This window comes from Maniola jurtina, chromosome 26 (genome assembly GCF_905333055.1).
Source record: "Maniola jurtina chromosome 26, ilManJurt1.1, whole genome shotgun sequence".
NCBI classification, from domain to species: domain Eukaryota; kingdom Metazoa; phylum Arthropoda; class Insecta; order Lepidoptera; family Nymphalidae; genus Maniola; species Maniola jurtina.
In genome coordinates this window covers 6,885,156-6,898,588 of record NC_060054.1, presented here as the reverse complement: position 1 = coordinate 6,898,588, position 13,433 = coordinate 6,885,156, and the positions used below count along the sequence as shown (strand labels likewise).

The window sequence follows — 13,433 nt, the reverse complement described above, 5'->3', positions numbered from 1 at the left end:
CATTGTCAGAAAAGCCATAAATACGATGATAGCCATAATTTAGGCGCTATAGTGGGACACACAGAATCTGATACAAACATACATACATACATAGACTGCTAAAATCATAACCCTTCCTTTTGGCTTTGCCGTAGGCGGGTAAAAATTAGTTTTAAAGCTATGAAAAATTGCGCACATAAATATTACGTACTCTATACGTACATCACATTTAAAATTAACATAAAATAACTTAACTAAATAATTTACTTAAAAAACCGGTCAAGTGCGAGTGTGACTCGTACACGAAGAGTTCTGCACCATTGTAAGAAATCTCAAACCAGTATACTAACAAGTGTAAATTAAAAATTTATAACACCCCCGACAAGTGAAGGTTACAGTAACTAGAAAAGAGCTGATAACTTTCAAACGGCTGAACTGATTTTCTTGGATTATAGCTAAGAACACTCTCGATCAAGCCACCTTTCAAACAAAAAAAACTAAATTAAAATCGGTGCATTAGTTTAGGAGCTACGATGCCACAGACAGATACACAAGTCAAACTTATGACACCCCTGTTTTTGGGTGGGACGTTAAAATTCAAGTTGATGATGGACAGCTTCATGTTGCAAATAAATCGTGCAAATAAATGATTTGTATTTGATGTGATTTAGTAAACTAATTATTGGCTCAGGAACACAAATCTTGAATTATTGTGATGTAACAACAAATTCACGGTTTTCAGATTTCTCCCTTATGCTATAAGACCTACCTACTTGCCAAATTTCATGATTCTAGGTCAATGGAAAGTACCCTATAGGTTTTCCTGACAGACAAACAGACAGACAACAAAGTGATCCTATAAGTGTTACTTTTATCTTTTGAGGTACAGAACCATACTTAACTTTATCTTTTCTAATCTTGAAAATTTAGAGTTTGATTCCCCTAATTGACCAATAGGACAGACAGACAGACAACAAAGTGATCCTATAAGTGTTACTTTTATCTTTTGAGGTACAGAACCATACTTAACTTTATCTTCTCTAATCTTGAAAATTTAGAGTTTGATTCCCCCAATTGACCAATAGGACAGACAATAAAGTGATCCTATAAGAATTCCTTTTTCCCCTTTGATGTATGGAACTCTAAAATGTGGTGGATTAAGTTAAGTTGGTCTTGTATTCAGGTCTCTCCAATCTGTAAGGTCTTCTCCAGTCTATTCCGTCTTCTTGCTCGGTTTCGCAGCCAATTTCTTCTTACACTCCTGGTAAATGCCGTCCAGGTCGAACGTTGCCTTAATGTTGTCTTTTGAAAACAGGAACCTGGAAAATCATACTAATATTATAAAGGGGCTAGGTTTGTATGTGTTTGTGTGTGTGTTACTCGTTCACGCAAAAACTACTGGATGCATTTAGCTGAAATTCGGTATGGAGGTAAAATATACCCTGGGTAAATACATAGGCTACTTTTTATCCCGGAAAATCAAACAGCTCTTACAGGATTTTGGAAAACCTAAATCCATGCGAACAGAGTCGCTGACATCAGGTAAATTTAGCAAATAAATTAGTTAATTGTAAGTATGCTCCAGAAAAAAACATATTTTACAACCGAAGATTATACATATATCGATAAAAGAGCGTGGTTTTGACCTGCAGCTCGTTCCAGCAATGCGCGGGACTTCAATTACTTTTATTCATTGCATAACATTGTAAATCAAATATTGAAAAGAGCAACCAACCAAGGCATTCAAAACCAGTGGTAGATGCTCTTGACGATTCAAAAGTACTTATAAAAGTTTCATTGAATAAAAACATTTTGAATTTTGTACAGACCACACACTGCCCTACTCGCGCAATTAATCGCGACGCCGCCGCACTGGGTCGCTTGCTTGCAACGCGATGGACGTCGAAACTGTGAATGCCGACAAAATAGGGAGAGATGGGCGAGAACGAGTTACGTGGCCACACTAAGTCTCTGCCTCCGTTCCTCGCTCCTTCCCATGCTGCATGGAATGGGCATAAGTACAAGAAGAAAAAGGATATCACTAACTTTTGCAGCTTGCTGTTAGAGTCAGGCTGGGGCCTCCTCATCTTCTCCTTGCCGTCCACCATCAGCAGCACAGTGGGCAGCTGTCGGCTGGTCGGCCCGTCGTGTATGCGGAACTTTTTTGCTGCTTCTGGATACCTGGAAATCAAAGCCTCAATAGCTCAGCCGGTAAAGGAGTGGACTGAAAACCGAAAGGTCGACGGTTCAAACCCCGCCCGTTGCACTATTGTCGTACCTACTCCTAGCACAAGCCTGACGCTTAGTTGGAGAGGAAAGGGGAATATTAGTCATTTAACATGGCTAATATTCTTTATAAAAAAAAAGACTTTGGTTTAACACAGATTTTAGTGGCTCCCTGCAAATTCCTTGATATCATCTCTCCACCTAGTGGGATTAGTTTTTTATTTCACAATTATTAGTGGCCCCACTGTACTATAATAGGCTATGCCCAGTTAAAACCCTACTATATTTACTAAGTTATTACACTGATCGCAAGCAATTTGCTCTTATCCATTGAGGAGTTCTGTTCTCCATCTCCGAAGATATTCATCAGATCTTCACGAAATTTTTATGGGACCACCTGCACAGTATACCCTTTCAAACAAAAGATTCCAATGAATTGAGAATTTCCTCCTTTATTGGAAGTCGGTTAAAAATGTTGAATTCCAAAATGTTGGATTCACAAAATGTTGAATCTTATAAAAGTAAGCTTTTAATTCACATATGCTTAAACGTAATTAACAGAAAAAATGGCCAAGTGTGAGTTGGACTCACGTTGCGAGGGTTCCGTACAAAGTTGTTGGTATGTAAATAGTTCTCTAACGAAAAGATAAACTAGATTCAGGTTAATTAATAAAACTACCATACCCATTCCATCTTAAACTGCCTAATCACTTATCACCAGGTAGAAACACAGTCAAGTCAGTAAGAAACTAACCTTCCAACATCAAGCTTCCCAAACTTCAAGTTATCCAAGCTATAACTAGCAGACAGCTCTGCAAAGACTGGTGAAAACGTTACTTAAACGTTAAGACATCCTTGTCTTCATACCAGGTAAATTAGCAGCTAGTTGCCATCATTATCAATCGACAGAACATAGGTCTCTTATAGGGATTCCGTTATGATATATGGATCCCAAACATGGTTGCTAACTATAAATCACCACAAAATTGTAGTTAACAACCCCCTCCCCCACCCCTAAAAATTTCTAAATAGTCTCTGGTCAGGTGTGGGGGAGGCTTCTGTCATCCTAGGCAAAGCTGTGCCACCAAGCAATTTAGCATTCTGATGCAATTTAGTGAAAGTAGAAGTCAATAACAATTAGAAAGAAAGAAAATTCATTTATTTATCTTGTTAGTAGGTTAGTAGTTTTTAATAATTACTTAATAATAATCAAAAAACTTCCTGCACCCACATGGCACAAGATGAAAATTAGGGTTTTAATAAAACTACTATACACATTCCATCTTAAAATGCCTCATCACTTACCACCAGGTGGTAACACAGTCAAGGGCTAACTTGTAAGAAACTGACCTTCCAACATCAAGCTTCCCAAACTTCAAGTTATCCAAGCTATAACTAGCAGACAGCTCTGCAAAGACATGTGAAAACGTTACTTAAACGTTAAGACATCCTTGTCTTCATACCAGGTAAATTAGCAGCTAGTTGCCATCATTAGGCACATGCCTCTTATAGGGATTCCGTTATGATATATGGATCCCAAACATGGTTGCTAACTATAAATCACCACAAAATTGTAGTTAACAACCCCCTCCCCCACCCCTAAAAATTTCTAAATAGTCTCTGGTCAGATGTGGGGGAGGCTTCTGCCGTGGCTCGTTACCATCCTAAGCAAAGCTGTGCCACCAAGCAATTTAGCATTCTGATGCAATTCAGTGAAAGTAGAAGTCGATAACAATTAAGGGTTTAATAAAACTACTATACACTTTCCATCTTAAAATGCCTCATCACTTACCACCAGGTGGTAACACAGTCAAGGGCTAACTTGTAAGAAACTGACCTTCCAACATCAAGCTTCCCAAACTTCAAGTTATCCAAGTTATAACTAGCAGACAGCTCTGCAAAGACTGGTGAAAACGTTACTTAAACGTTAAGACATCCTTGTCTTCATACCAGGTAAATTAGCAGCTAGTTGCCATCATTATCAATCGACAGAACATAGGTCTCTTATAGGGATTCCGTTATGATATATGGATCCCAAACATGGTTGATAACTATAAATTAGTGTTGTTATGGATATCCATATCCGTAACCGAAACTATTGGATATCTGAAATAAAGAAATATCCGTAACCGTAACTGAATCCGTAATAAAAGTTTTGGATAGTTTCAGATAGGGCGGAGTCTAACTAAATACTACACTCGTACGAATTAACTGTGCACTCCGCTGGAATGCGACACCTTCATCAGTTCACATTTTACAGTTCCTTAAAAAATTAATATCCGTAACCGAAACTATCGGATAATCCGAAATAATTTAATATCCATAACCGTAACCGAAACCGATATTATTTTTTACCAATATCCATATCCATATCCGGATCCAAAATTATATATCCATAACATCCCTACTATAAATTACCACAAAATTGTAGTTAACAACCCCCTCCCCCCCTAAAAATTTCTAAATAGTCTCTGGTCAGATGTGGGGGAGGCTTCTGCCGTGGCTCGTTACCATCCTAAGCAAAGCTGTGCCACCAAGCAATTTAGCATTCTGATGCAATCCAGTGAAAGTAGAAGTCGATAACGATTAAGGGTTTAATAAAACTACTATACACATTCCATCTTAAAATGCCTCATCACTTACCACCAGGTGGTAACACAGTCAAGGGCTAACTTGTAAGAAACTGACCTTCCAACATCAAGCTTCCCAAACTTCAAGTTATCCAAGCTATAACTAGCAGACAGCTCTGCAAAGACTGGTGCAAATGTCACGCACGCAGGGTGCCACGCCGCGTACAAACACACTAGCCAAGTTGTGCTGCTGTTGTGACTTAGCTCCTGCTCCAAGGTTTCCGGACCTCTGAAGTAGATGACATACTCTGGACCTGAGTATGAAGGCTCTGGGAGGAGAAGCGAGCTCAGGATGAGTACTGCTCCGAAAGGCAGGCCATACCTGAAATGTAAGGACAGCTTAAAAAAAATCTACTATAAAGCGCCATACTATAATCTATGAATTAAAAAAAAATGTAGAACTATGTTTAAAAAAAGTTTAGTTGATATATTTATTGGGAAATAAAAGGCTTATTTATGTAACAATAAAGGAAAACATGAGAAAACCTTCATGCCTCCATTATGTTCTCTAAGGTATGTGAAGTCTGTCAATCCAAACTTGGCCAGCATGGTAGACTAAGGCCAAAACCCTTGTGCATTTTAAGCAACTAAATAGCTTTAATGTTGAAGGAACACATCGTTAGGAAATCGAGTTACTCCATGGGCAGCTTGTAAAGCCGTCAGACCTGCACCTCATATCCCACCGGTAGTGTCAGATTTCCGTCCCATGAGCCTATGAGAGTGAGGGAATAGAGAGTGCACCGTGTTTGCGCACACACGGTCATGTACACTATAATATCTCCCGCGCATTTGCTTAATGATCGGTGGAGAGGGAAATATAGGGGAATTCATACTAACCGTATATCAGCGTATAACCATAAAATCAAGTTCGCAATCTTAGTATAGACGAAGGAAGAAGACAAATAGTTGACCATAGTCACACTTCCCGCCTTCCGAGTCCTCAGCATCACAACAATCAGCAGAAAGAACAGGATTTCCGTCTCTCTGGTGTCTAATTCACAATCCGACTCGGGGAAAAGGAAGTTGCAAATTATACTTGTTCTCTTACATACTATGTACGTTAAACTGAGTAGAATGTTCACCCAGTAGTAGGGTTTCAATAATTGACGCAAATCCTTTTGAAAGGACATCGTTTTCTTTTATTTTTCGCGTATTTTTTAAATATAAATAACTTTACGATCAATCGACTAGGTTAGGTCAATCGCAGTGTTCCCACTTACGATTTTGGTTTTACCCTAGTTTCTGTAGGATTTCGCCCAAATTACCTTTAAAAAACCAAAATACCCTGATTTAGAGGCGCATAACTATTGTCACGTTTATAATATCTATTCGCGATTATAAATCTTGAGTTTTACGACTAGGTAAAGAAAATATTTTCAAAGTACTATGTGCTATAAAGTCAAAACTTTCTCCCTTTTTTAAATTAAGTAATAATCCAAATACAAAATATACAGGCTACAAATTGTCTTCTGTGTGTTTTATATTTCTGAAGTCCGATTTTAACCTCAATCCCTGTCTAACTCTCTTAACCGTACCTAATATTTTAGTTGATTTGCCCTAAAATAGGGCGAAATCCTAACAAGTGGAAACACTTGTTAATCGTCAATGTCAACTGTCAAATTACCTATTTTGACATACAAGCTTTCAGTTCAGAAACCAAAGGATACAAGATTTTTACTCAAATTGTAATGGGTGTGGGTAACTTTAGAAATATAAGTAACATTGTACAGTAAAAATGGGTAGCATTGATAGCATTGCATTGGTATTATGAAAGTAATTTTTAGGATGCCATTTTCAAAAAACTTTGCGTAAGTTTTTGGCACATTTTGTAGAATTAGGTCCTCCCAGAGGTAATTGAATAATTTACATTACAAAAGAAAAATAAATAGACGTAGATTTTACTAAATGAATATACACTATGAATGGATAACTTCCTTGTTTAAAATCGGTTTATGGGTTTAAAATATCACTTTGCATTGATATCTTATATTTGGTTTGTTTTTCAGGAAATGTTTTTCCGGGTAGCATGATTGTACCTACAGTCACGGTTATAGGTAACTAGTTAGTCATTCTGTAATCTAAATGATATGATAGCAAATTATTCAATAGAAATGATTCACAATTATTATTATTTGTTCATGAACATATTTTTTTTTTGTAACGTAACCACAAATTCATGGTATTCGGATTTTTCCTTTACTTGTGCTATAAGACCTACCTACCCATTACCTACCTGCCAAATTTCATAATTCTAGGTCAACGGGAAGTATAGGTTTTCTTGGCAGACACGAAGACGGACAGACACACAGACAACAAAGTGATCCTTTAAGGGTTCCGTTCTTTCTTTTGACCTAAAAATTTTAAAAATCTAAACAAGAAAAACCCTACAAGTCCAACAAGTCCCTATCCAACTTAAATCAGGTTGAGAGCAAAAAAAACAACATCTTGCATCCCGGACGCTCAGCTGTGCATTATAAGCAACCTGTTTTGTAAAAGTGGGTTGAAAAAACACATGAAAAACACCCACACAAAATGGCTGCCACGGGAACAGCTGATGCATTCCGTATACAATAACATGGTCTACGTAATATGTAATGCAGACTATTCAATTTAAAAGAGAGATAGCAACATTACAAAATGGAGAGATTTGTTCGTTTGTAATCGATGAACTCTGAAACTACTGAACCGAATTTATCAATAAATTAACTTATTCCCGCGACTCCATCCGTGTGGACCCGCCCCCCTCCCCCTAATATACTAAGAGTAGATAAAAATAAATAAAAGGATAAGGTGAATTTGAAAACCCCTGTTTTACCCCCCGTAGGGGTTGAATTTTCAAAAATCCTTTCTTAACAGAATATGCAGTTAGCTATTATGACGTAGACACTGCATGCCGAATTTAAGCACGGTCCGTCTAGTAGTTTGAGCTGTGTATTGATAGATCAGTCAGTCTGCTCTTCCTTTTAAATATTTAGGTTATTCGTACACCAGAAAGGTACTTTGTTCAAAAATAACATCCATTGTATCCATCCATACTAATAATAAAAATGCTTAAGTGTCTAGGTGTTGATCACGCCTGGAGAGCGACATACTTTATTTTTTCATACCGTAAAATCAAAGAGTTCCCAAGGGATTTTTAAAAATTTAAATCCACGCGGACGAAGTCACGGATGTCAGCTAGTCACACTTCACACTGATATTATAAAGGCGAATGTTTGTTTGTATGTGTGTGTGTGTGTGTGTGTGTGTGTGTGTGTGTGTGTGTGTGTGTGTGTGTATGTGTGTGTGTGTATGTTTGTTACTCCTTCACGCAAAAACTACTGGACGGATTTGGCTGAAATTTGGAATGGACATAGATTATACCCTGGATTAGCACATAGGCTACTTTTTATCCCGGAAAATCAAAGAGTTCCCACGGGAATTTTAAAAACCTACATCCACGCGGACGAAGTCGCGGGCGTCAGCTAGTAGACTATAAATTGCACGGGCAAAAGCTAGTCGAGAATAAATCCCTTGGAACTGAATCTCTCTTTCTCTTTTCTCGAATGCCATGTCATACGAATTTCGCAGAACGTGCTATATTGTGTAGTTTCTTGTATTTTTGTTTGATAAAGTTGTCTCGCTTTCTCTTATGTAAACATGTATGTATGTGATAGAGATAGATGCGTGAATATTTTAAGGGGAACAATTTTCTATGCGTGGGAGTTTATTCGAAATAACATTTTGTTCATTTTGTTATCTTTATTTAAGCAAGAGAACTAATGTTATTGTTTTCTCCCTGACTTCCTGACCATACAAACTTACAACACCTTTCCGTTTTGGCGGCGTTCAGGTACGGAACCCAGCGACCGGACGGAACCCTAAATAGGCTGAACTTATTATGATAAAACTCTTTTTTTTCTTTCTTTCTCTTCTGGCTTTACAAAGATTAGCCAATGTCAAGTTTGTAGTTATTTACAAGTTAGGGAAACTATATAAGTATGGACTTCGTCTGTGCCGGTGCCCGCCGACATACGCGCGGCGCCCCTGAGCGCCTCCCAGTCAGTTCCACCACCAGAAAAACCAGTAAAACACAAAACCCGGCCACTTTTAACAAAAAAAAAAACACTCCAAAAAGAGCACGCGCGCCAGTAAACACCAACACAGACGAAGTCCAATAAAACTCTATCATTTTCCAACGAAGGATTCTTCATCGTCGGCCCACTACTGAGTACGAGTCTCCTCCTAGAATGAGAAGGGTTTAGGCCGCCCGCCACGCAGGGTCCATACGCCAAGTATAGATTCATAGACTTCACACGCCTTTGAGAACATAATGGAGAACTCTCAAGCATGCACGATGTTTCCATACTAATATTATAAATGCGAAAGTGTGTCTGTCTGTCTGTCTGCTACCTTTTCACGGTCCAACAGTTTAATCGATTCTGACGAAATTTGGCACAGGGTTAGCTTATATCCCGGGGATGGACATAGGCTACTTTTTATCCCGGAAAATCAAAGAGTTCCCGCGGGATTCCTAAAAACCCATCCGCTTAACCGATTTGTATGAAAGGTACCGAGGTAGCTTGCGTCCCTGTAATTGACATAGGCATTTTATCCCAGAAAATCAAACAGTGCCCACGGGGTCTATAAAAATCTAAATCCACGCGGGCGAAGTCGCGGGCATCCTCTAGTGTGTTATAATTTGTTCCAGATAACAATCAGCGCAAGGACAAGTCCGTACCAAAGAAGGTGGACGAGGAGAAGCCCCGGTTCTTCCTCAGACTCCTCAACGTTCTGGAGATGGTGTTTGAGATGGGCATCGGCTAGTTGCTTATAAAGTTGAAAACTAAAACCCGACTATCTACGACGCCTATTTAACGCCCCTGGTGCAGTGGTAAGCGCTGTATCTTATTAGTGGCACGTCCGGGGTTCGATTCCCGGCAGGAGTTTGGAATTTTATAATTTCTCTGGTCTGGTCTAGTGGGAGGCTTCGGCCGTGGCTAGTTACCATCCTACCGGCTAAGCCGTGCCGTCAAGCGATTTAGCGTTCCAGTACGATGCCGTGTAGAAACCAAAGGAGTATGGATTTAATGAAAACAGCCATACCCCTTATGGGTTGGTGGGTTGAAATCTGTAGAGCGCACTTGCTTTGCTTAGACGTGGCTTAGACTTTAGTTTCGGTTAAAACGAGACAGATTTATGTAGATAATGCTGTCCCGTTTTAACAGTGTCTTAAGTCTGAGCAGAGTCAAAGTGCGCTCTATCACTTACCACCAGATGAGATTGCAGTCAAGGGCTAATTTGCCTATCTGAATGAAAAAAAAAAGTTATTTTTAACCCCCGACCCAAAAAGAGTGGTGTTATAAGTTTGACGTGTGTATCTGTGTCTCTGTGTGTCTGTGTATCTGTGTATCTGTCTGTGGCATCGTAGCGCCTAAACGAATGAACCGATTTTAATTTACTTTTTTTTGTTTGAAAGGTGGCTTGATCGAGACTGTTCTTAGCTATAATCCAAAAAAATTGGTTCAGCCGTTTAAAAGTTATCAGCTATTTTCTAGTTTTCTTGTAGAAAAGATGGTTAGATAACCCTTAGGTTCATAATATTCAAGTGTCAATTGACAAATGTCAAGCTGTCAAGATGGACGTTGCCTAGATCTTGCCTAGATATACATAATTATTTATTTGAAAATGATTTGTCGGGGGTGTTGAAAATTTTTAATTTACACTTGTCATTACAAAGCAGATACATAGGTAGAGCTTGTCTAAGATGAAATGACGCGCCCCACTATCACATTTACGCACACAAGCAAATTTAATTGGTCATTCAGTTGCCGGTTAGATTCGAAGTTAGGAGCACGTGTCGTTCGCTCGCTAAAGTACCGTCAGCATGTCTACAAAAAAGCATCTTCGGAGTCAGGTAAATATTTTTTTTATATAAAATTAAGTTATTATCAACTAGCGGATGCCCGTGACTTCGTCCGCGTGGATTTAGGTTTTTAAAGATCCCATGGGAACTGTTTGATTTTCCGGGATAAAAAGTTGCCTATGTTAATCACAGGGACGCAAGTAACCTCGGTACCTTGATTTTCCGGAATAAAAAGCAGCCAATGTCCGTCCCCGGAATATAAGCTAACCCTGTACCAAATTTCGTCGGAATCGGTTAAACTGTTGGGCCGTGAAAAGGTAGCAGACAGACAGACAGACACACTTTCGCATTTATATTATTACTAGAGGATGCCCGCGGCTTCGCCCGCGTGGATTTCAGTTTTTTAAAATCCCGTGGGAACTCTTTGATTTTCCGGGATAAAAAGTAGCCTATGTCCTTCCTCAGGATGTATCCCATGTCTGTACCAAAATTTCATTCAAACCGGTTCAGCGGTTGGGCCGTGAAAACGTAGCAGACAGACAGACAGACACACTTTCGCATTTATAATATTAGTATGGATAGTATGGATGGATTTGATGTGATGGCATCGTAATCCTTTTTAATTTCTTTTACAGTCAAAAGAAGTAATTGCAAAAGTGTACCACCGCTTGAAATACGAAGCGGAAAATGGAGTGGAAAAGCTTACCGATGCAAGATGGCGAACTGCACAAGCTGTTGGCGTTAGTGAATCCACGATTACGCGAATTTTAAGAGAAGAAAAACAAGCTACTCCATCAAGGGATATGTCACAGAAAATTTTCAAATCGCCTTTAAAACCTAAAAGAGTGCGTAGGAAGTCTAAACTGGACGATTTTAATATGGGTGTACTTCGAAGAACTATAGCGTCATTTCATATAGAATTTAATGAATTACCAACATTAAGAAAGCTTAAACAGGTACTGGGAGACAGAATTGGTTTTGACGGCTGTATAGAAACTCTGCGAACCATTTTGAAGCTATCAGGCTACGAATGGTCGAAAATAGATGACAACCGTAAAGCTCTAACAGAAAAGCACGACATACAAATGTTGCGCTTTCAATATTTGAGGCGGTTAAAAAAATATCGTGATGAGGGCCGATATATCGTATTCACGGGTGAAAGTTTTGTTCACACAACACACATGCAAAAAAAGTTATCCAAAGGTATGTGGATCATAATTGTTCACGCTGGTGGATGCGAAGGATTTATTCCAAATGCTAAGTTAGTGTGTAAAGCAAACTCAATAAATGGAGATTATCACGATAATATGAATCTCGACAATTATAAAAAGTGGCTCACTACACAGTTACTGCCCAATCTCCCGGAAAAATCGGTCATCGTCGTGGATAATGCTTACCACAATGCTTTATTAGAAAAAACTCCTAACTGCAACTCAAATAAGGATACCATGAAAATATGGCTGGCTGAAAATAATATTCCGTTCGACGAAAACATGAAGAAAATAGAGCTGTACAATCTAATTTTAAAAAATAAAGACAGATTCAACAGATTCGTTATCGATGAACTGATACAATGCAAAGGATTTGAAATTCTACGACTACCCCCATATCACCCGGAACTCAATCCAATTGAAAAGATATGGGGAATGTTAAAAAACTATGTCGCTAATAAAAACGTTGCACAAAATTTGACATCCATTATGGCACTAATAAATGAACGACTCGAAACGATTGATCGTACAATCTGGGCAAATACGTGTCAGAATGTTGAAGAGACAGAAAAGCAATATTTACAGTATTTTGATTTGGACAATGAATTTATTATTTACGTTGACGACTCTGATTCAGATGAAAGTGATTCTGTTGAGATGAGTGAATAGTGTAATAATCATTTAGAATCACATAAGTACATAGTTTTGACTGTAACTGTAATTACTTAATATTAATGTAAAATAAATAATTCAAAAAAATATCAGTTTCATTTAATGTGAATAATGAACCCATTTATACTTAATAATTAATAGGATACATTTGAAGCCTGCTAAAACATTAAAGATTTAATGCTTTTTAAATTTATAAACAATGATCAGTTCGGCACTGCAAAAGTTATTTTTTTATCAATACATAAAAATACCGTAAAAAAATGATTTCACTTTTTTTATTCCTCTCGTCTGGCTTTACACTGATTAGCTTTACATTGATTACAATGTCAAGTTTGTAGTTGTTTACAAGTTAGGGAAACTATATGCATAAGCATGGACTTCGTCTGTGCCGGCGCCCGCCGACATACACGCGGCGACCCTTTAGAGCGCTTCCCAGTCAGTTCCACCACCAATAAACACCAGCAGAACACAAAAACCGGCCTCTTCTAACAAAAAAACACTCCAAAAAGTCACAACACGCGCGCCAGCAAACGCCACCACAGACGAAGTCCATGACTTCACATATATGTTATTAATTTATTTGTAGACCATACTTGCGTTGCTTTCGCGTTGTTCTCGGATTTGTTGTCCAACTAGTCATCTCCATACAGTGAGTGTAGTCGGATTTATCACGCGACTAGTCGACTGTGATGTACGCCTATTTCACGAAACAGTCGACGCTCCCACAGTTATTAATATTTGCACTCACACATCCAAATCAACTAATTAGGTAGTGGGGCGCGTCATTTCATCTAGACAACTATTCTGTTTTGTAATAAACGTTTTTTATTATTTTTTATTCAGATAGGCATATTAGCCCTTGACTGGAAT

At 38.5% G+C, this 13,433-nt stretch overlaps 5 protein-coding genes across 8 annotated transcripts in view; 2 read left to right on the top strand and 3 right to left on the bottom strand.

The window, feature by feature from the left end:
* LOC123878323 (zinc finger protein 2 homolog) overlaps positions 1-13,433 on the bottom strand; it is a 364,832-nt gene that overhangs the window by 59,766 nt on the left and 291,633 nt on the right. The gene's annotated exons all lie outside the window — the stretch shown is intronic.
* The window catches only part of LOC123878314 (zinc finger protein 436-like), a 382,404-nt gene that overhangs the window by 130,297 nt on the left and 238,674 nt on the right, over positions 1-13,433 (top strand). The gene's annotated exons all lie outside the window — the stretch shown is intronic.
* The window catches only part of LOC123878376 (transmembrane emp24 domain-containing protein 5-like), a 152,677-nt gene that overhangs the window by 73,975 nt on the left and 65,269 nt on the right, over positions 1-13,433 (bottom strand). The gene's annotated exons all lie outside the window — the stretch shown is intronic.
* Positions 473-6,061, bottom strand: LOC123878373 (thioredoxin-related transmembrane protein 2 homolog). The gene is made up of 4 exons (XM_045925570.1): positions 5,673-6,061; positions 4,894-5,157; positions 2,026-2,160; positions 473-1,298 (listed from the first exon to the last, which is right to left on the bottom strand). The coding sequence occupies exons 1-4, from the start codon at positions 5,963-5,965 to the stop codon at positions 1,193-1,195; spliced, it is 798 nt and encodes a 265-aa protein (XP_045781526.1). The 5' UTR covers positions 5,966-6,061; the 3' UTR covers positions 473-1,192.
* Positions 9,631-12,615, top strand: LOC123878358. 2 transcript variants are annotated; one of them, XM_045925552.1, is made up of 2 exons: positions 9,631-9,708; positions 11,316-12,615. In XM_045925552.1, the coding sequence occupies exon 2, from the start codon at positions 11,484-11,486 to the stop codon at positions 12,558-12,560; it is 1,077 nt and encodes a 358-aa protein (XP_045781508.1). In that variant the 5' UTR covers positions 9,631-9,708; positions 11,316-11,483; the 3' UTR covers positions 12,561-12,615. The 2 variants fall into 2 exon arrangements, with proteins under 2 accessions (XP_045781508.1, XP_045781507.1); XM_045925551.1 differs by lacking the exon at positions 9,631-9,708 and adding an exon at positions 10,561-10,731 and having other exon boundaries at positions 11,316-12,614.

Coding starts and splice junctions, on each gene's coding strand:
- LOC123878358 (XM_045925551.1), top strand. CDS start 10,702: ATGTCTACAAAAAAGCATCTTCGGAGTCAG. Junction 10,732..11,315: donor AAAAGCATCTTCGGAGTCAG/GTAAATATTTTT, acceptor TTTCTTTTACAG/TCAAAAGAAGTAATTGCAAA.
- LOC123878373 (XM_045925570.1), bottom strand. CDS start 5,965: ATGTCCTTTCAAAAGGATTTGCGTCAATTATTGAAACCCTACTACTGG. Junction 5,158..5,672: donor TGGTTATACGCTGATATACG/GTTAGTATGAAT, acceptor CTTACATTTCAG/GTATGGCCTGCCTTTCGGAG. Junction 1,299..2,025: donor TCTAACAGCAAGCTGCAAAA/GTTAGTGATATC, acceptor ATGATTTTCCAG/GTTCCTGTTTTCAAAAGACA.